General features: G+C 37.1%; 5 protein-coding genes across 6 annotated transcripts; 3 read left to right on the top strand and 2 right to left on the bottom strand.

Moving 5' to 3' along the window:
• Positions 1 to 178: 178 nt before the first annotated feature.
• Positions 179 to 1,592, bottom strand: LOC120013659 (dof zinc finger protein DOF1.1-like). The gene has a single exon (XM_038865543.1). It carries the CDS (start codon positions 1,446 to 1,448, stop codon positions 474 to 476), a length of 975 nt encoding a protein of 324 aa, XP_038721471.1. The 5' UTR covers positions 1,449 to 1,592; the 3' UTR covers positions 179 to 473.
• A 3,545-nt stretch (positions 1,593 to 5,137) lies between these two features.
• LOC120011991 (autophagy-related protein 101-like) lies at positions 5,138 to 9,172 on the top strand. Of its 2 annotated transcripts, none has more exons than XM_038863204.1 (7): positions 5,138 to 5,290; positions 5,380 to 5,416; positions 6,021 to 6,106; positions 6,618 to 6,713; positions 7,274 to 7,436; positions 7,528 to 7,687; positions 8,744 to 9,172. In XM_038863204.1, exons 1-7 carry the CDS (start codon positions 5,258 to 5,260, stop codon positions 8,817 to 8,819), a joined length of 651 nt encoding a protein of 216 aa, XP_038719132.1. In that variant the 5' UTR covers positions 5,138 to 5,257; the 3' UTR covers positions 8,820 to 9,172. The 2 variants fall into 2 exon arrangements, with proteins under 2 accessions (XP_038719132.1, XP_038719133.1); XM_038863205.1 differs by having other exon boundaries at positions 8,719 to 9,172.
• A 1,475-nt stretch (positions 9,173 to 10,647) lies between these two features.
• Positions 10,648 to 11,948, top strand: LOC120013614 (salicylic acid-binding protein 2-like). Its single transcript, XM_038865487.1, has 3 exons — positions 10,648 to 11,063; positions 11,288 to 11,422; positions 11,505 to 11,948. The coding sequence occupies exons 1-3, from the start codon at positions 10,692 to 10,694 to the stop codon at positions 11,781 to 11,783; spliced, it is 786 nt and encodes a 261-aa protein (XP_038721415.1). The 5' UTR covers positions 10,648 to 10,691; the 3' UTR covers positions 11,784 to 11,948.
• A 1,305-nt stretch (positions 11,949 to 13,253) lies between these two features.
• LOC120012139 (pentatricopeptide repeat-containing protein At3g50420) lies at positions 13,254 to 16,175 on the top strand. Its single transcript, XM_038863423.1, has one exon. It carries the CDS (start codon positions 13,448 to 13,450, stop codon positions 15,593 to 15,595), a length of 2,148 nt encoding a protein of 715 aa, XP_038719351.1. The 5' UTR covers positions 13,254 to 13,447; the 3' UTR covers positions 15,596 to 16,175.
• A 783-nt stretch (positions 16,176 to 16,958) lies between these two features.
• On the bottom strand, positions 16,959 to 18,195 carry LOC120012252 (dof zinc finger protein DOF3.4-like). The gene has a single exon (XM_038863589.1). It carries the CDS (start codon positions 17,822 to 17,824, stop codon positions 17,102 to 17,104), a length of 723 nt encoding a protein of 240 aa, XP_038719517.1. The 5' UTR covers positions 17,825 to 18,195; the 3' UTR covers positions 16,959 to 17,101.
• Positions 18,196 to 20,353: the final 2,158 nt, after the last annotated feature.

The raw sequence follows: 20,353 nt of genomic DNA, 5'->3' as shown, positions 1-20,353 counted from the left end.
TATACTTTACCTTCTTCGTGTCTCATAAAGTACTTGCTAGAAGAGAGTTCTATTTTCAAAGCAAACCCAAATGCATACACATATACATACACCTTAGTTAAAAAATAAAAAACATTAACACAGGAGAACCACGAGTAGTTCAGATGACACTCATGTGTATGGTATAGGTCTCGAGTTAGAGTGTCACCCATCCCCTCCCCTGTAATTTTAAAAAAAAAAAAAAACATTAACACTGTTTCTACTTCTACCACTTCTTGGTCTTAATTGGTAGTACATCGTCATAACTCATAACATTATTCAACCACACATGAAAAAGAAAATTAAATAAAAAGCAGAAAGAACATGATGATCCCTACTCCCACATCCATATACCACAAAGCCAAACACCCACAATAGAAACAACTCAACTGTAGTCTAGAACATTAGAAGGAAAAATACACAAATTAAGATAATACACAAGAAGCCTAAATTTTTTAAGGATATGCACCATTTGTTGTTGTTGGAAGATCAGACCATGATGATGAAAATGCTGGATTATTACTCCAGTAACCTAATTCATTTCCAGTTGCAACCGCCGGATTCGACTCCAACATCCATGAATAAGAAGAAGTGGACGATGATCCCACACTGCTTGGAACTCCTGGTATTGATTGACCAATATAATAACCAGTACTAGTTGTTGATCTAAGCCTTTGATAAAGCTCTTGAAGTCCAGAACTATTATTTTGGGCTTCATGGCCAACTATAACCCCATTTTGTTGTTGATTGTTGGTCTTCCAATAAGGGCTACAGAGACTAAAAGAAGGAACCTGACCAAGAGAATCCAAACTTAGGGTTTGACCATTTAGCACTTCAGGCTCTGCAGTCATCATATGAGATCCAATCATTACACCCTCCCGCTTCACAAAATTAGGGTTAGGGTTAGGGTTTGGCCTTAACAAGCTCAAAATATGATGAGAACTCTGCTGCGAAGCGAATGAAATCGGATTTGATGCAAGCTCGTGGTGATAATCAAACCCTCCAAAGCTTGAAGGTATAATTCCAGCTAAAGTTTTTATCTTGCTAGAACTTGATTTTGAAATTGATGTTGATATAGTAGTATTCCTATTCTTCCTGCATCCACCTCCAATCGGAACATTTCTGAGGGCGCCGCCTTTGGTCCAGTAACGGCGACAAGCTTTGCAGAAGTGCCGAGGCTGTGTGAGGTTGTAATTGTTGTAGTAACAGAACTTAGTGTTCGAAGAATCGCACCGCGGACACCTCAAATTCTCTTTCTGATCAGTTGAAGTTCCAGTAGTGGTAGTGGTTTGTGTAGTAGAAGAAGAAGATGGAGATGGGGAAGAAGAAGGAGAAGGAATGGGTTCTAAAAGGGTTGATCCATTAATGGAGATTTTTCTCTCTCCACCACTTAGGGTTGCTGCATGACCTCCAAAGAGTTCTTGGATCATCTTCTGTTTTTTGAACTATTAACAATCCAAAAACAAGAAAGTCTTTTTTGAATTAGTGGATCGAAAAGCTGGCCAAAGAGAGAAAGTAGGGTTTGTTTTGTGTATTATTGTGTCAAGTACGTGCTTGAGAGAGAAGATGGTAGATGTGGGTTTGAATGGCTTCTTTGTAGGCCAGTTTCCTTATGGGGTGTAAATGAATAGAAAAATAAAAAGGGTGGGAAAGGCTTTAATAATACAATATAAATATAAATTTAAAAAGCAGCTACTTTATCAAATATATATCAAACGACAAGTGGTTTTGGGTAGATATGGAATTATTTTGGTTGTAAGTTCTCGATCGGCACATAGAAGAATTTACAATCAAAAGAATTAATCTTTGTTGGAGGCTTTTGGAAGATTACTGTTTCAAAACCATCATTACTTGTTCAAGTAAAGACTAGCCAAAACCCAAACAACAAAAGCTAGCCAAAGCGCTAGTGTGAGTTTAGGACGCTCTACAATTTTCCGTAAATTTTAGAAAATGAAATTCTCATTTATTGGCTCATGTGATATCGACTAATCATTTTTTTTAATGAAGTTAAATAACATATGTGATGAGAGAGAATGACGTGACATTATTTAGATAAAAATAAAAATAAATAATGTGACATTTAATTTGACCGTTAGACACAAAATTTTAATTTTTGGGTTCTTGGTTTTGGTTGGTCTTTATCGGTTTCGGAAGTCTTTACCTGAGTTTCAGTATGAATTTTTTGGGTTGATGTCCTGCATCTTTCATTTAGGTGGAGACTCATTGTCTTCTACATCTGTGAACTGTGTATTTATTTATTACCTTCTCTTTTGATAAAACTAATCTATCTTATAAAAAAAAATTGACCGTTAGACATAAAATCTTAAACTCTATAACTATCTGAAGAATTGTAGAGTTCAAATCCCCAGCGTGACAATTTTTTTTATAAGCCTTCCTCACACACATGCAATTATTTCAAAGTTAGCAGGATTTGCATAGATGTGATCATATGATAGCCATCGTGTGCCACACACATTGAGTCATTTTGAAATTTTAGGTTAACTATGATTTTTAACACGTGTGGGCGTTATATATACGTGCGGGAGCAACAATTGCAAGACCATGCACAAGTCACATGTGACAATTATTTGATTACCATTCCCTTTTTTGCACATGGTGCCACATGTTTCGATTATGTTAACGATGTGACATAGGCTTAAACTCAGACCGTTAGGTCCGCGTTCACAGAAATCTTCCACATCATAACATAGTAAATTGGGTCAAAACCTATCACATAGTCATAAAGATATTGCTAGCCCACAGTGGGAATCGAATTTAGAACCTTTCGAGTCCCTACAGTTTGGTCTTAGAGAGATTCACCAACTAGACTATCACTCAAGAGATTAGGAGCTGGCTAAGACTATACAATGTTGAACTGTTTTACCTAATGACCATGCACACATATCAGACAAATTACAAATTGACATCCACTATGGAAACTTTATTTGATATTCAAGCATGAGCAATGTTTGGATTTGGATTTAGTGAACTATTTAAAGGGCGCATCTATCGAGTTGTTCTCGATTACTTAAAAAATGAGTGTGAACAAGTATATATGAACTTGTGGTTTAGAATGGGAACGGAAGTTATGTGAAAACGAAATGGCAGAGAAAAGGAAAGAGAAGAGGCGAAGGATAGATACAGGAATATAGATGGGTCTACATGTCTCAAATATGTGGAACAAATAGTCAATTTTCATCACACCATATGGTTAATTAGTGTGGTGATCAACGGTTTAATTACCCCCAAATCTTGGCATTATCTACGTCCCCCGTTCTCCATCCTTATCATTGAAATTCTAGGCATCTCGATTCGCATTGACTCATAATGACTACTTACATAAACTAGTTGTACATATATATATTGGTTGTGGACCATAATCGAACAAAATCATTTTGTTCCATGCTCAAGTAGTCGCTCGTGTTATTCCTAATTCAAAACAATCTATTGAATATCATCAAAAAAAACATGCATATACCAAAGAGAGCGCGCACTTGATCGGTGTTCCATGAAAAATCCATTTGAAGTTTTATTAATCACTTTGGTGATAACTTAGTAATAATTTTTTTTGGGTCAAATATTATGGACTTGAAAGATCATGAGTTTGATTTTCAGGCCACACGATGAATTTTGACCTAATTTATCATATCATTAGATGAGAAATTTTAATACGCACGAACTTGATGATCCGAGTATAGAACCATATTAGTCGTAAAAAGGAAAAAAAAACTTGTATAATTTCATTTCGGCTTACCAATTAATTATTTAATTGAACACTTTGCGACTTACGTTTTCTTGAAAAGAATAGATACAGATGTGACTCATGTGATTAGGTAGCAGTGGGGATGATATGACATGACACCCATGCATGCTATGTGAAAGTGGAAAACAATCCCCACATTCTATATGGACCACTCCAAATGTCTCTCCTTACGCGGCATTTGGCAATTTACTCTTTTTAGGGTTTCTCAACTTTCGTCCTTCATGTTTTTTTTAAAGTATTCCTACTAAAGCCAGCATACATGGCCCTTTTTCTTAGTGGAGTTTGGACAATTCAATAATGTCATGGGTACGGTTTGCCACTATATGTATATATATATACTTACTTTATATAATGGAATATGGTCATATATATATATACACACACGCTTATGCTCAAGTTTAGATTTATATCAGATATCCAAAAGACAAAGTTGTATAATTTTGTTCTCGATTATAAAAAAAACATAGAATTTATGATTTAAGGTTTAGTATTTAAAGTTTATATTTTAGTGTTTGAGTTTAGGATTTTAAGAATTGGATTTAGGTTTTAGGGTTTAGGTAACAATGAGTCATTAATTGATATGGTGAACTTGACCGCGACAACTCTTAACAAAAGCGGGAGGTCGCAAGTCCAAGTCTCATTGGTGTTTTTATTATATATCACAATTTACGAGAAATTTCATTACTCAACCCAACGTGTGAGAATGTCACCCTGCGTTATCTTCCCGCATTGGGTCTCAACTGCTCCATAGGGGTTGCAGGGTCTTCCATGTGACCCGACTAACAACTGGTTGGATTTCACGTTACCAAAAAAAGGGTTCTTGGGATAGTGAATTTCTTAGTGGAATTTTAATTAGAAGTATATATTAACACCCTAGACGTTGTGAATTGTGATACCGAGACTAGATTTGATTCTCTATTGAAGTTTGCATTTGCTTCTATAAACAACATATATAATAGCTAGTGATCGTCACTCCACATTGAAGATCCCAAACAATATATGGGGAAATTTAGCAGTATGAGAATGCCTTGATTTTTTCGATTCGATTTGATTTTCTGTTCAAGTTTTGCTTTTGATGTTGCATGCTTTAATACCTTTACGTGCGCATATTAAATATTACGCTAACTTCAGTATTTGCACGTGACCCCCCGTGTGTATTATATTGGGCCGGAATGGGCTAAATGGTGCATGCCCAAGCCTGTTTCTAATCAAAAGCGGCCCTAAACCGAGTCAACCAAAGGACTGAAAGATCAAAGATGGATTGTAAACACTGGGCCGAGGAAAATGTTGGCCCATGTAATATCGTTAGGCAAAAGAGTAATTTCATTTTAAGCGAAATCGAATTAAGATCAAAACACGGTCAGCACTGCACTGAACCTCTCACCGACTACTTCAAAGCCCGCGCCAAATCTAGGGTTTCATCTTTCAATTTGAAGGCTTCGAATCGAATCTCCTCCAGATCTCTTGATCTCAATCATGAACTGCGAAGTCTGTCAACTCAAAGAACTGGTAATCAAATCGAAGCGTCTCGGATCATTACTATTTTTGAATTTATTCTCTTTTTTCTCCCGAAATTTATGGTGTTCTGAATTTTGTAGGATGTGGAGCACTTTGAGATACGGGAAGTTCTTAGCTGTAAGTTTTTTCTTTTTGAACTGAATCTTTCACCTTTGAATTAACATAGTGAAAATTATTTGTGATGGTTCTTTTAACCTTAATGGTCGAGGTGGTTGATTGATCGTTAATTACTTTGGTTTGATGTCGTTTAACGGAACTGACAATAAACCTGAAAAATACTCTAGGTTTGAAACGTCGACGGCTCGATGCTGATATAACTAATATTTAACCTTAAAAGTTCATCTAGTTTGGAAAGGTTGAAGCCGCATCATGATAGGGCTCATCAGTGTTTTAGTCTTTGCAAGATATGGCTCTCTGATTTAATTTTGTACATGTGCTTTGTTATTCTTCCAATGTCATCCATACACTTCAAACGGTACAATTTACCTCTTCATCAAAGCAATCTTTTTGTAAACACACATACACACATTTTGTTTAAGATACCTTACTGGGCACCAAAATCTTCTTTTGATTCATCGAATTGATGAAAATAGAATGGAATAATGACATTGGAGCAGTTAGAATTGCAGTTATGACTGAAACATTCAGGGACATGGACCAAAAGGATATTGAGCTGTTATTATTATTATTTAAGTTACTGAAAGAGTTAAATTGGTTTCAGGCATACTACACACCATTGTATTTCATAGGGCTTTAGGCCTCATAAGGCCTAAAGACATTGACTTGGAACTTTTCGAAATTACATATGTAAGTACTTCCAACTTGTTTTCTCTTCTCAGATGATTGATTGGCGTCGTACTTATATCATGTATTAATTTTTATATATTTATATTGATTCTAATGTTTAAAGGTTGACATTACTTGAAAGTTGAAATGGAGTTTCCAGTTCCTGCTCTTATCACATTTGTATGAGTTATTCACATGTTTAGTTATTTTGGAGAGTGTTTCACATGCACCGCAATTTGAAATGTGTATGGAGCTGTGAATATCTTCACTTCCGTTGCGAAAATCTTGTAGAATGAGTGATTAAAAATATATTATTACCTTTTGCTCTCTCTCTCTCTCTCCCCTCCCCTTCTTGAAACTATTATAACATTTAATGAGACTATTATGCCACTTGCAACTGTGTTATGTAGTGTGTTGTACTTATCGATGTAAATTTAATCTTTTGGTTTGTGTATGGTCACATTTGTGAATGTTGGCAGCTCTGGAACTTGGAAGTTTATCTTTTTTTGCTGACATCTTTCTTGTGGTGTAGGTGCAATGTGGGGATGTAGAAATTGAAAAGAAAATTGATGAGAAGATTGACCAATTCATAAGTTGGGTCGAGAAACACCCAAACAAGAAAAGTCAGGTCTGATTTTCTGATTTTTTTAGTACTTTTGTGTTTAATGATATATTTGTTTTTTTGTTGTTTTTGTATATCTTGATGTTTTATACGTATATAGGAACGTTTCATTTCCATGCTTCAGTGTTCTGGGGGGTTGATTTTTTAAGTTGCATCCAAAAGACTTCTATAATCTATATCAGCCATTTCTCAGAGAATTGTTTTTTTTTTTTCATCATTAGCTCCAAATTTACACTTTTTTCCCAGGATATATGCTTAACAGTCCTCATATTGGAAATCTGAAAATATATCAATTCCTGAATTGAGTCAGGAATAAAATCTTCTGAAAAAGTTCTGTTGTCATGTTATTTTTATTTCCCCTTGTAATTTTTTGTTGTCATATTACGTAATTGATGACTTGCATTATGCTAATTGAGTAATTGAAGGTCCTCTCTTTCATTACATCTAGCTAAAATCTAGAAGATATCAATTTCTTTTTACTGCAATACCTACCACCTCCCCCCACCAATTTGTATTGCCTCATAATTATCATCACTTTTCATTGAGTTCTGGTGTCAACAATGCAGGTGTGCATATCTTTCTATGAAGTGAAAAACAAACAGCATGGATGGTACAAAAAAATTGAACGATTATATTGGGAGCAATGGCATGTAAATTTGAATGTGACACAGCATCCAAAGGGACATTCTAGCAAGTCTCATCATTCCAAAGTAGTTCTTGACCCAGGAGGTACTATCACTATTTTGTTTCACTTCAGAGAATTATCGATAGTCTATGTGCTAAAAGGAACACTGGTATTATTCTGTTTTCGTGACTATAGAGGGAAGATCAGAAGATAGAAGTGTGAGAAGGGCTGCACTAGAAGCTTCTCTACGTGAGGTTTTGTTTCAAATAATAAAATTTGTCAATGAGAAGAAGGATCACGTTCCGCCCATTACCGATGGCGTCATGTACTTTCCATATGAAATTACTATCCCAAGGTCAGATTTCTCTTTGATTTTGACCTCTTCTTGGCGATGTGCATTACAAATTTTTATTTTTTTCTTTCTTTTTTTTGTCATTTTTTTCTTTCCTACTTTCCCATTTTCCTTTCATCTTTGTTGAGAGATCACTATTACATTGAATCAATTTTCTGATAATCATGAATGCTACGTTATCCTAATCCTGTTGAGAATTTTACATTGTCCAGTTGTTTTCATTCATGAAATACTTTTACTACTGATTTTATGGCACTTGTGAGTGATTATTGTAATCACGCCATTCCTTCCTTACCCCCTATTCGATTGTTCCTTCCGTTCTTAGCACCTTTGTTGCAAATACGATGTTTCCTTTATCTGTTTTTACTGGTGTGCATGTAGTTAGGTCATTTGGATTCAGGAATTGTCTTATACAGCTTTGGGACATGGATAAAAATCATTTAAACTTGTAAATTACGCATGATTGATGGTCGTCCTCAACATTCCTCCCTCTTTCTATTGAGTTCTTCCATCTGTTTTCAGTACTTTTGTTGCACTTAGGCCATGTGTCTTCCCTCCTCATTGTTGATTGGCATGCAGTAGGGTCATTTGGATCAGTGATTGTCTTCTTATATGGTTTTGGGAAATGAAGAAGATTCATTTAAATGGGTAAATTATGCTCGATAATAAAGGTGTCATAAAAAAATCATTCTTTCTCCTGGCAAAATCGTGCAGCATGGTAGCATAACCTTACATATAGTTCAATCACAGTCTTATCAGATTTCTGTTTTGGATTCTGTGAAGAAACATTGCTTCGTGCAATGGCTAGGTAGAACAATGAACTTTTGTTCTGATTGTTCAATGGGGATGGGGCTTCGAAACTGCCCTTAGGCAGGGTGGTACAAGCTTGATCTCTTCCACCATTGGTGCTCCTCATGTAAATTCGATACCCTTTTTGAGGGCGTCCGCTCTTTTTCAAATTGACAAATTTGTTATTGAATTTTTTTCTGCTGCTTATTTAGAATTTCTCTGAATCTCTCGGTTTCACTGATCAGTTGATAATCTGGTGCTATTACTCAGCTCATCAGATTCTGCCTTCGGCATGGACATGTTTAAGAGGATGCTTCAAACCGGTCACCCAACCATGCTCAGCTGATTATCGGTGTCGACAAGCTTAATATCTTGATAAATATTTCCAAGGAAGAACTAATTAGTACTTTTAGATGTCTCCACTTGTGTGAATAGGAGTTTCGATGCCTTCAAGAAAGAAGCTGTAAATTGGATTTGATTTTCAAAAGAAGGGTGCATGAGAGCAGAGGGCCATTTTTTTTTTCCTGGGTTTGTAAATATTATCTTTGTATCAATCACTCAATGTTTATTCCTTAGCGCTGCTGTTCTCATGTGTATAGTGAACTGTTACTAGTTCAATCAGCCGAACTATATTGTTGCTCTTAGATTCTTCTTACATTCTTGATCTCACATTAGATGATTGTTATGGTTGACAAGCTAGTTGCCGCACTAATAATATGCCGTCATGTCAGATGGTGTTTTGTGAAATTTCAGAAATCTCATTTAGAGTTTTGTTTGGCGATGGCCCAACTGGTTACTTCTCCGGATTTAAGGGTAAATTTCACCCGAGGTTGGGAGTTTGATTCTAAGTTGACACAGTTATTTTTTGGTGGTTTGTATTGGGTTTTGGTTCAATTAACCTTTAGCTATAGGGGCAAAATATGGATGGTAGACGTATTTGAACTCTCTTGGAGTAAAAACAATCATTGGACATTTTTATCTTGATTTGTGGTTTTAAGTTAAGATTTAACTCTCCCTTAAATGAAGTGGACCATTTTAAGACCAAAATCATTGGACTTTCTTCAGAATCATCATTGCTCAACTTCTCACGACCTTGGAGAGTTGCCATAACTGGTGATCTCTACTTTTTTTTTTAATAGGAAGTCGCACTTGGTTTTCTAGAAATCGTACACCTTGTCTTCTGTTAGACCCGTCATGTTATCAGTATTTTATTGTTACTTATATACCCCCACAAAGGCCCCGGGGTTGATTGTGTTTCAAACTTGTCCCCCTGCTTAAAAAATCTTGATGGCAATGCTTATTTGAATCGTTAATCTTGTAAAATCCAAACCTAAACGCTACAAATCAACATTATTTTTTTGAGTCAAAAGCCCACACGATTATATTCCTTTTGGATTGTCGTCATTGGTCTTAGGATCCAGAAAACACCTTGTTTGTATGAAAGAGACTAGATATTTACTTATATATCACTCGATTTGGATTAAAACCAATTTGATGGGGATAAAGTCAGGGGCGCCCATGAGGTAGGGCACCATGGGTCGAATCCCCAATGCCCCATATTTTTTAAAAAAATTGCATCAAAATCATTTAAGTAACATACGATATGTATTTTATTTTTTTTGAGAGGACATCTTTTTTTAAAGTTCGTCCAAAACTCTAGATAAAGTCATAATAAATCTTATTCGATGCAGAATGAAACCATTGACTAAATCATTCTTTTTTTCTTGGTTCCTTAAAAATCCCCACTGACTTTCCCCTTTTTTTTTTTTTTTGATAAACCTCACATATATTAACAAGAGCAAAAGAAAATAACAGCATAGCAGGGCATCAATATGGATGACCTGAGAACCCAGAGAAGACAAAGCAACAAAAAAATATAGAAACAATGCTAGCTAACACTTGTTGATAAGGCCAGCTAACTCTAGATGGCAGAACTAAAATACTGGTATGTCATAAGAGACGTTGGCACTTGTTTGTTAAACTACAACCAAGCGATGAGTACAACCAACCCCACTGACTTTCCTTGATGTGATTGCTTTTATATTGACCAAGCAAATGATGTTTGGGAAACCCTAAATTGCTTTTCATGCTACAGTCAGTCTTTGATGATGGGTAGAAAATACAAAGTCAATCACTGTTGGAAGTTGAAATCTGAACACAGTAGTGTTTATATTATAGAACTTCAGCCTGAAACTCTTGTATAGCAAAAGAAGTAGAAATGGAGAGCAAGATGAAGAAGCATTTTGTTTTGGTTCATGGAGCAGGTCATGGTGCTTGGTGCTGGTTCAAACTTGTTCCGCTACTCGAATCAGCTGGTCACAAGGTCACTGCTTTAGACCTAGCAGCTTCTGGTATCAATTCTAAACAACTTGAAGATATTGGTTCCTTCTCTGATTATGTTCAACCATTGTTGAAATTCCTGGCCAGTCTTCCCCAAGATGAGAAGCTAATTCTAGTTGGCCACAGCTTTGGTGGTTATTGTATCTCTTTAGCCATGGAGAATTTTCCAGAGAAAATTCTGGTTGCGGTTTTTGTTTCAGCTTTTATGCCTAATCATGCTTCCCCACAAACATCTGATCTCCTACAAGAGGTAATAAACTCTTCAAAAATGTTAATCATCCCAATGTTTTTTTGTCATAGTTATCCCAAAATCATGGGTGTCCCACATGAAGGCATGTGCATCCATCTCAGCATTTGAGATAGTTGAAAAAAAAAAACCCGGGATCCGTAAGACTACTCTAAAGTCTTGGTTTACGTTACATTTTGCCAAAAATGGTGATATATGTTGATTTTTGGCTTTGTTTCTGAGACCAGCTTAACAAAAGGAGTACCAACAATTCCTATCTGGATTGCAAGTTTAGTGTCATGGAAGGAACAGAAAAGCCAACAACTTGTATGTCTTTTGGTCCACTTTTCTTGGCCAGGATCTATCAGAACTGCTTGCCAGAAGTAAGCCTAAGCTAGATCTTATTGTACTTTATTTCTAGATGATTCTGGGATGTTATTTAGATTAGGGTTCTTGTGTTTGCAGGATCTGGAATTGGCCAAAATGCTGGTACGACCTCTTGGGTTATTCAGGCTATCGGACAAGGACTCTGTTCTGACAAAGGGTAATTTCGGGTCAGCGAATCGGGTTTTTGTGGTCTGCGGTGAAGATGCATCGATCAACGAGGAATTTCAGCGGTGGATGATTGAGAATAGTCCTCCTAATGAAGTGAAATATATTAGTGAAGCTGGACATATGGTCATGCTCTCAAAGCCAGAACAACTTTGCCAGTGTTTGCTGGAGATTGTTGACAATTATCAATGAATTTCATATAATTATGCCTCAGGCCGGCCGCTGGCTACTGCATCACAACGCTCGATCTCCCAGCCTCGGGCATAAATAGGAATGTAATAGCAGATGTTCACTCTTGAATGAATTTGATTTTTATTCCGAACACAAAAAATATATTATTGAATTCATTTTACTAAATATTATACATTTATGATTTTTTTACGGACAATTGACAGTAAGAGCATTTTGGACAACTTAATTGTAAAAAGGTCCTGAACATTTTTAAAATTGTAAAAAAGTGTAATTTAAGGGTAATGTGGTCATCTAATTTAAGATATTTTTTAGTTTATACCTACAATACCCTTCTTCTTCTTCTTCTTCTCCTCCTCCCTCCAACTATCCAACTCTAATGTGTCCTCTTTTTCTCTCTTCTTCTCTACTAAAAGTTATCTCCTTCTTTCTCTCATTCTTCTTCTGGTTCTCGATCTGAATTTGTTCTTCGTTGCCTTCTTCTCTGTTTTTGGCCAAGTTTCTCCTCTCTTCATTGCCTTCTTCGTCGTTGCTCAATCTGGACTGCGTCGAGTTGCTCTGCTTCGTTTTTGACAGATCTGGACTATGCTTCGTTGTTCAATCTGGGTTGTGCTTCGTTTTTTTACAGATCTGGACTCTGATTCGTTTTTTGCAGAGATGTATCACTATAGTATCAATATAGTATCACCAACACCAAAAAACCACTAAAATGATACAATTAAACAAGAATGCATATTTCATCTTCCTAATTACTTTTCCTTTTTTGATTTTCTTTTCTTGGTTACCTCTCTTGTTCGTTTTGGAAAAACATTTACAAGTGCAGAGATGTATCACTATAGTATCACGAACACCAAAAATTCATTAAAATGACACAATTGAACCAGTATACATACTTCTTCTTCCTAATTACTTTTCTTTTCTTGGTTTTCTTTTCTTGGTTTGTACATCTCTTGCTTGTTTTGGAAAAACATTTACAGCTGCAGAGATGTATCACTATAGTATCACCAACACCAAAAATCCACTAAAATGACATAATTGAACCAGAAAGACATGTAATGCAATCAAATTTACATTCTAACATTTATATCATCATTTTATGAGCAAAAGATATAAATTGAACACTAAATTGGATATTCTATTTAAAAGTATCACTATTGTATCACAATTCATGGAGAGAGAAAATCAAATTTGAGTTTATTTTGGTAAAAGATGATCCCCAGTGTACTTTTTTAAAAGGATATTTTAGTTATTGCACTTTTTTACAATTAAGTATAATCTAGTGTACCGGCCTCCAAAGAATAATGCTTGAGACCCCCAAAAGACCCCCATTTAATGTGGAGTGTTGATGTGAAGTGGGCTCTACATGTATGTTTTTAATCAATGGCTATTTTAATGCCACATAGATTTGGAGAATTTTTGGGGATCAAATTTTGGGGGTCTCTAGCATTGTCCGCCTCCAAAAATCCCATTTTTTTAGTGCATGGTCATACAACCGGGTCCGGATGACATATAATTGGGCCCAGAAAGTATGGCCGTTGCAGGGTTATTCGGCCCATCATCATAGTCGTTGAGAGCCCATAAAGAACCGTGTCGTTTTGACAGAGTGCCTGCATAATTTGCTAGAAAATCCAGTTTTTGGCTCGTGTAAGTAGAAACAAGAAACGTGCATGCCGCAGCTGTATGAAGCGCTGATACAGAAATGCATCTCCATAACCACATTGAAGAAAGCACGCCGGTTACATGCTCTAATCCTAACTACCACCACAGTAGACGATGCACAATCTCCATACCTCAACAACAACCTCATCTCATTGTACGCTCGATGTGGCTCGCCCAGCGACGCACAGGTGGTGTTCGACAAAATGCCTCAAAGAAACACTGTTTCCTTCAATGCTCTCATTGCTGGCTATTCTCGAATCCAGAAACGTGCTGTTTCGGCCCTCGAACTGTTTCACCAGATGGAGAATGAAGGTCTAAGGCCTAATGGGTCCACATGCACCAGTGTCCTGCAAGCTTGTTCTTCGCTTGAGGATAGGTTCATGGGGGAACTATGTCATGCCCAGGTATTGAAGTTAGGGTTTTTGAATGAAACGCGTGTTCAAACTTCTCTGCTTGGAATGTACTCAAATTGTGGGGATATGGAGGCTGCCAGAGAAGTTTTTAGTTGCATAGGTGAGAGAGATGTTGTTGCTTGGAATTCTTTGATATATGGGAATTTGAAGAATGATAACATAAACGAAGGGTTTTATTTATCTAGTGCAATGGTGAGATCAGGTGTTAGTCGAACACAATTCACATACTCAATGTTCTTGAATGCCTGTGGAAGATTGGGAGAATATAGTTGTGGCCAAGTCATTCATGCCCAGCTTATTGTTTCAAATGTCTTAGCTGACTTGCCCCTGCAAAATTCTTTGCTAGATATGTACTCGAGTTGCGGTGATATGAAAACAGCTTTTGATGTCTTTGATAGAATGGAAAACATGGATTTGGTTTCGTGGAACTCGATCATATCTGGGTATTCAGAAAATGGAGATGGAGAGATGGCCATTAATTTGTTTCTGGAATTGCTAGGAATGTCTCTTCCTAAGCCCGATGAGTATACTTTTGCAGCCATTGTTTCTGCGACTAGTTCATTCCCTGCTTCTGATTATGGGAAACCTATACATGCCCAAATTGTGAGACAAGGATTCGAAAGGAGTATCTTTGTTGGAAGTACTCTTGTGTCTATGTATTTCAAAAGTGGGGAGACGGAATCTGCACAGCAGGTTTTCAATTTGATTTCGAAAAAGGATGTTGTTATCTGGACAGAGATGATTGTGGGTCATTCTAGATTGGCTGAAGGGGAAAGAGCAATTAAATTTTTCTATGATATGTGTGGGGAAGGCCATAAGATTGACAGCTTTGCCCTTAGTGGAGTTATAAGTGCATGTGCTGACCTTTCAATATTGAGACAAGGTGAGATGATTCATTCGCAGGCTGTAAAAACAGGACTTGATGTTGAAATGCCCGTCTGTGGGAGTCTTGTGAATATGTATGCCAAAAATGGTGTTCTTCCAGCCGCTCAATCAATATTTTCCCAAGTTCCCGTCCCTGATTTGAAGTGCTGGAATTCAATGCTTGGAGGATACAGTTACCATGGATTGGCTGTGGAAGCATTGAAGATTTTTGAGGAGATCCTGAATCATGGTCTTAAACCAGATGCAGTGACATTTTTGTCTCTGTTGTCTGCTTGTAGCTACGGGGGCTTGGTTGAAAGAGGAAAGTTCTTATGGGGATATATGAAGGATAATGGTTTGTTACCTGGGCCTAGGCACTACTCTTGCATGGTATGCTTGTTAAGTAGAGCAGGACTGGTGGATGAGGCAGAAGAAATGATTAATGAATCGCGATTCTCTGCTGACCATCTAGAATCATGGAGAACTTTACTAAGCTCATGTGTCGTCAATAGAAATTTAGAGGTAGGCATTCGTGCAGCAGAGGAAGTTCTGAGATTGGATTCAGAAGATACTGCAACCCATGTTTTGCTTTCAAATCTTTATGCTGTCACGGGAAGATGGGATTATGTTGCAGAAATGAGGAAGAAGATGAGAAGATTAGTGTTAGGAAAGGATCCTGGATTAAGTTGGATCGAGGCCAAAAACAATGTACACGTATTCTCTTCTGGTGATCAATCACATCCAGAGTTTGATGAAGCCAAAGCAGAATTGCATAGATTACAAAGCAACATGATAAAGCCAATTATAGACGAACTGATACAACCATGGAACCTGCATAGTCAGACAAGTGACATGCTGGAGTTTACAAGTGTGGCATGACTTCTCACGAACCAGGAAAATTTGTAACCTTCAGCTGAAACTCAGCCTATTCTGACCGAAAATGGGAAGTCCAACCAGACGGGCTGAATATTAACTACAACCTGAGTCGACATTTTTGAGAACTTTGCTCCAGCTAAGAGAAAAAAGGGAGATGCTGCCATGCAACGAGGGTTATTGGTTTTTATATTTTATGAAAGGAATATGTGGATTACCTAAGAAGTTTGCTTGCCGCAATATGTGATTCTCTAGAAAAATAGTGCAATGCTGCAGCGGGATTCAAAGATGAGATTGAAGCATGGAGTGATGTTGCAGTCAATTGCTAATTTGTGGGATCATTCGGAAAGACATAGCAGAGAAGAAATCAATTTGTCCTTTGAAAGATTGATTGTTTCCTATATTGTCATTGATATGATGACTCTACCGCTCTTGATGGAAGTTTGTTTTTTGAATGTAATCAATACTGTACACTACCTAGGGCCATACCATCAAAATTTGGTATCTGCCAAAATAATGTGCAATGCTGTGTGCAAAATGTGCAATGCAGATTTTACATTTAGTGATTCTTTGGAAAGCCTTACAAGTCTTCGTGTGATTCTTTAGGCTCCATATTCTTGTCATAAGAGTTTCCAGGTCCTTTTCCGGCTCAGCAAAACTTGCAAAAAGTTTCATTCCTGTAGAAGACAATCAATACTCTGCATTGCCAGATTAACTTCTTATTTTCTATTCTAGAAGTACTTGTGAGAATGGCTGTAATTCCATCCCAAAAATAAGAATACATAAGAAAATATCCAAATTTATAAGAAAAAAACTGAAGAATACATGATTGGAATGCCTATGCTCACGGTGAGAAAAGAATCTCATCATCATCAATCGAGTTTTTATCCCAAAAGTTTGGGCAAGCAAAAGAATCTACATACAAAAAATTCTTTCTAAAATCTATCCTAAAACATTAGAGTAACAACTACTAAAGATCACGGTGCATTTTTGTTACAGCATTTAAAACATTTGGGTACTCACTGAGGAAATGGGTTTGACTAGGGGAGGTGGGATATTTTTATGAAATAAATACATGAGGACAGGGTAAGAATACTCGTAGTATTACCTGAGAGCGGACAATAACTTGAATGTAAAAATCGCATCACATAAATGATAACTTGGGTACTCACTTCCCGACCTCCATAGCTCATCAGTTAGCTAAACTTTGCACACTGATAAGGATCTGTTCAGTATAAGATTACATTGTGCCTTGCAGAACATATGATCTTAATAAGACAGTAAAATAATGCATATTGTTCATATGCAAGTGAGAGTATTCCAGACAAAAAAAAAGAGTGAGGGTCTTGGGTGTTGGGAATGCATGAGAGAGCGACAAAACTGCAAACCATTATACCATATTGTGAACTAGACAACATATATAGTCCAACCAAATCACAGTGTTTTCTCTAATTTCAGAAGCTAATGACTCTCAAGACAAAACAACTATTACATTCTTGAGCCAAAATATCATCATTTAAGCCCATAAACAGGAGTTGAAATAGCCAAATCAGGCCAAGAAAAGCAATCTCCTCCAACAAATGCAGCAGATTCTCCACCACTCTCGTACTGCCATGTACTCCCATTCCCTGTCACTGTAGCATTTCCGCCAGCGCCATTCACAACACTCACAGCACCACCACCATCTCCTCCTACACCAACAAAAGGCCATATCCCTCTTCCAAGCCCAAAGCCCGCTTCTTCAAACCCATGTCCAAGGCCCAGCCCAAACCCACTCAGCGCCAAAATCCCGGAACCCCCTTGACCACTGTTGTTCAACAGAGAAGTAAAGCTCTCATTCCCCTTCACATCGCAAAACTGTACGCTCGACGCCTGATTTGCCGTCAGTGGCAAAAACACCGGGGTAGCGGACAACGGCATGGACTGTACTTCGTAATTCGCTGAAGTGACGGCGGTGGAGGATGAGTACTGATTGTTAGTGCGAGAACGCTTGGCGCTCTTACGCGTACCGCCGCCGACGGGGATGTCACGGAGAGTACCACCGTGTGTCCAGTAGCGGCGGCAGGACTTGCAGAAGTGGCGGGGTTGAGAGAAGTTGTAGTTGTTGTAGTAACAGAACTTTGTGTTGGTGGAGTCGCATCGTGGGCAGGGGAGTTGCTCTTGTTCCGGTGGTGGAGCTCCGTGATTCCCGGCCTTGGTTGTTCGCTTGCTCTCGCCCGAATCCGACTGTGTCATTTTCGTAATTAAAAAAAGCTTTGAAATAGCTTTCTTGCTGTGCAATGCTGGTTGCGAAGAAGAAGGAACAAGTTGTGGGGAGAAGCAGGGATGGTTTTATCGAGAGAGAGAGAGTATGGTGGACAGGGAAGCTGGTAGGTTCTGAAGGGGGTATATGAGCAGGGTAGCAGGGGCAGGGAGGGACTGGGAAGATAGACAGAGCAGCTTTTACAGTGTTCAGTTTTTGTTGCAAGAGTACATATATGATATATTCAGTCGGCTTCGGCGCCGACGCCGATGGCGACTTTGTTAGAGTCGGCTAGCTAGTCAGTTAGCCGACTCTAACCCACTTTTTATTTTGTCTTTATTTAAAACTAGTGAGTGCAAATTTTTGAAATTTTTAGAGCACTAGTGATGAATTAGTGGAAGCATTATCAATGAAATGGAGGACCCACTTGACTTATTTGTTCTCTTGTCTTCCATGGACGGTCATTCAAAACATTACAACCAATTTAGGGTTTTTACTCTCCAATAATGGAAGATATTCATATGCCGCCAGACGTAGACATCGATCAAAATCAAATTTACAGTGTAAGTACTATTTATGTGATCTAATAGTAGTTGAAGATTATACGTATCTCAACCTTAATAGTTCGAATCTCCGTTCGTCGTCGCCTCGAAGTCACCTCTGACTCCAAATCGCTATTTATCCACTTTGCCCCTTCACCCTCCCCATCGTGAGTTGAACGGTGAGCCTCCCCATCGTGAGTTGAACGGTGAGCAATTGACATAGCTCGTACATTAATAGTTATGATTTCTCAATACTCAATGGTAGTAGTAGCTTGCAACAATTGTACGATCACGTGCTAGAAAATTGAAAATCACTAAGAAAAATGTGCTCATATGTTTGAAGAAATGTAAATAATTCGACAATGAGAAGGGAATTATAATCTTCAGCTTTGTTTTTTCCGCAAGGCTCGTCTCTTGATTAGTGTGTTCAAGTCCAACACCATCATCCATATCAAGACAAGTTTAATGTACTTGTCATTCTAAAAAATTCCAATGAATTGATTATGTGGGCTTCTTCACATGATCCTATACAAATTTGCAAACCATATACTACAAATAAAATATAAATACAAGAAAACACTAGTGAGTAGTGTACGTTAGCAATAACAATGGTGTGGTTTTGTTGGGGTCAACAAAATGTATTGGAGAATGTGTTTTGTTGATGTGATTAGGTATTTTGATAATGTGATTGGACCAACAAAATGTATTGATACAACATATAAATTTGTTGGCTTGTTTTTTTGTATAATAGATGTGGGACCCTATATAAATTTTTGTGTTGTTGTGACTAGTGAGTGTGATAGTTGAGGTGAGTCCAAGTGAAGTCAATATGTGGGCAAGCATGATTCCATGCCATGTTGCTTAGCCCATCAGAAATGAGAAATTAAAAAATTATTTTTGTGCCAAAATTTGAGTCCATGGGTCATCAAATTTAAAAGATCTAGAATCCATGGACAAACAAATATTGCCTATTCCAATTGCTCTGACTAGTCTTATTGAGTGGCTAATCAAAGGAGCCAAAAGAAGACAAAACTTGAAGATGTGAAGCGGGTAAGAGTATTTTCAATGAGTACCCAAAATGGCTTAAAACTTATTTTGAATACCTCTTCCAATTTGGAGTGCTCTAACTCTAAAGAGTACTCCATTTTGTTTTCACTCTCCTTAATCTTATTTTCTCCATTTTTTTATTTTAATATATTGAAAAATATTAAAATATTAGATGTTATGTTAAAATTAGAGATGTAATTGGAGTGATGTTAGAATCGGTATCCTCCAGAATCGATTTTTGGTAGAAATAGTGGGAATCTATGTATTTTAAAATTAAATTCATCGCGATTGAAATATCGAGTATTTTGAATTTATATTGTATTGTTTAGAATTATAGTGGTGCTAGGTAAGCCATATATTGATAGCCCAAGCCAAAAGAGTTAAGTTTCTTAAACGAAATTTTAAGACATTTTAACTCTCGAAATACATGTTAGATTTTTAAAAAATTACATATTCAGAATCAACGCATAATAAAACTTTTTCTAACAAGATTTTATTGTCGATGAATTTTATCGGGTGGATCTTAATTCCATTGTTTTTTTAATTGAATTTCAGAAACAATGGATTTAGAACTAAAATAATGAATTATAAATTGTGTTTTAAAAAACAATTGAATTTATATTAAAACAATAAATTTTGAGATAAACAAATGGAATAAAGCTAAATAAACCTGTTGGGCTACATGCTAGAATTATCACGTCATGTCGCGATAAATTTAATTAAATATATCATTGAATTTGTTAAGTCAAGTACTGTACATTGATGATTTTTAAAAAAAAAAAAAAATTCTTGGTGCACCGATGATAGGACATATACATAATGGCATAAAATGCACACAAGTCCTTCTCAGGATCATCCATTTTGGGCACATGGTTGGAGATGTCGTAATAACGGAAGAAAATTTGTATGATAGAGTAGAAGAGAGGGAAAGTG

This window comes from Tripterygium wilfordii, chromosome 13, assembly GCF_013401445.1.
Source record: "Tripterygium wilfordii isolate XIE 37 chromosome 13, ASM1340144v1, whole genome shotgun sequence".
NCBI classification, from domain to species: Eukaryota; Viridiplantae; Streptophyta; class Magnoliopsida; order Celastrales; family Celastraceae; genus Tripterygium; species Tripterygium wilfordii.
This window is presented reverse-complemented; position numbering and strand designations above follow the sequence as displayed.

Excerpts from the sequence above, each read along its gene's own strand:
- LOC120012139 (XM_038863423.1), top strand. The coding sequence starts at position 13,448 with ATGCCGCAGCTGTATGAAGCGCTGATACAGAAATGCATCTCCATAACC.
- LOC120013659 (XM_038865543.1), bottom strand. The coding sequence starts at position 1,448 with ATGATCCAAGAACTCTTTGGAGGTCATGCAGCAACCCTAAGTGGTGGA.
- LOC120013614 (XM_038865487.1), top strand. The coding sequence starts at position 10,692 with ATGGAGAGCAAGATGAAGAAGCATTTTGTTTTGGTTCATGGAGCAGGT. Across the intron at positions 11,064-11,287 it reads CATCTGATCTCCTACAAGAG|CTTAACAAAAGGAGTACCAA; the intron begins GTAATAAACTCT and ends TTCTGAGACCAG. Across the intron at positions 11,423-11,504 it reads ATCAGAACTGCTTGCCAGAA|GATCTGGAATTGGCCAAAAT; the intron begins GTAAGCCTAAGC and ends TTGTGTTTGCAG.
- LOC120011991 (XM_038863204.1), top strand. The coding sequence starts at position 5,258 with ATGAACTGCGAAGTCTGTCAACTCAAAGAACTG. Across the intron at positions 6,714-7,273 it reads ACCCAAACAAGAAAAGTCAG|GTGTGCATATCTTTCTATGA; the intron begins GTCTGATTTTCT and ends TCAACAATGCAG. Across the intron at positions 7,688-8,743 it reads TATGAAATTACTATCCCAAG|CTCATCAGATTCTGCCTTCG; the intron begins GTCAGATTTCTC and ends GCTATTACTCAG.
- LOC120012252 (XM_038863589.1), bottom strand. The coding sequence starts at position 17,824 with ATGACACAGTCGGATTCGGGCGAGAGCAAGCGAACAACCAAGGCCGGG.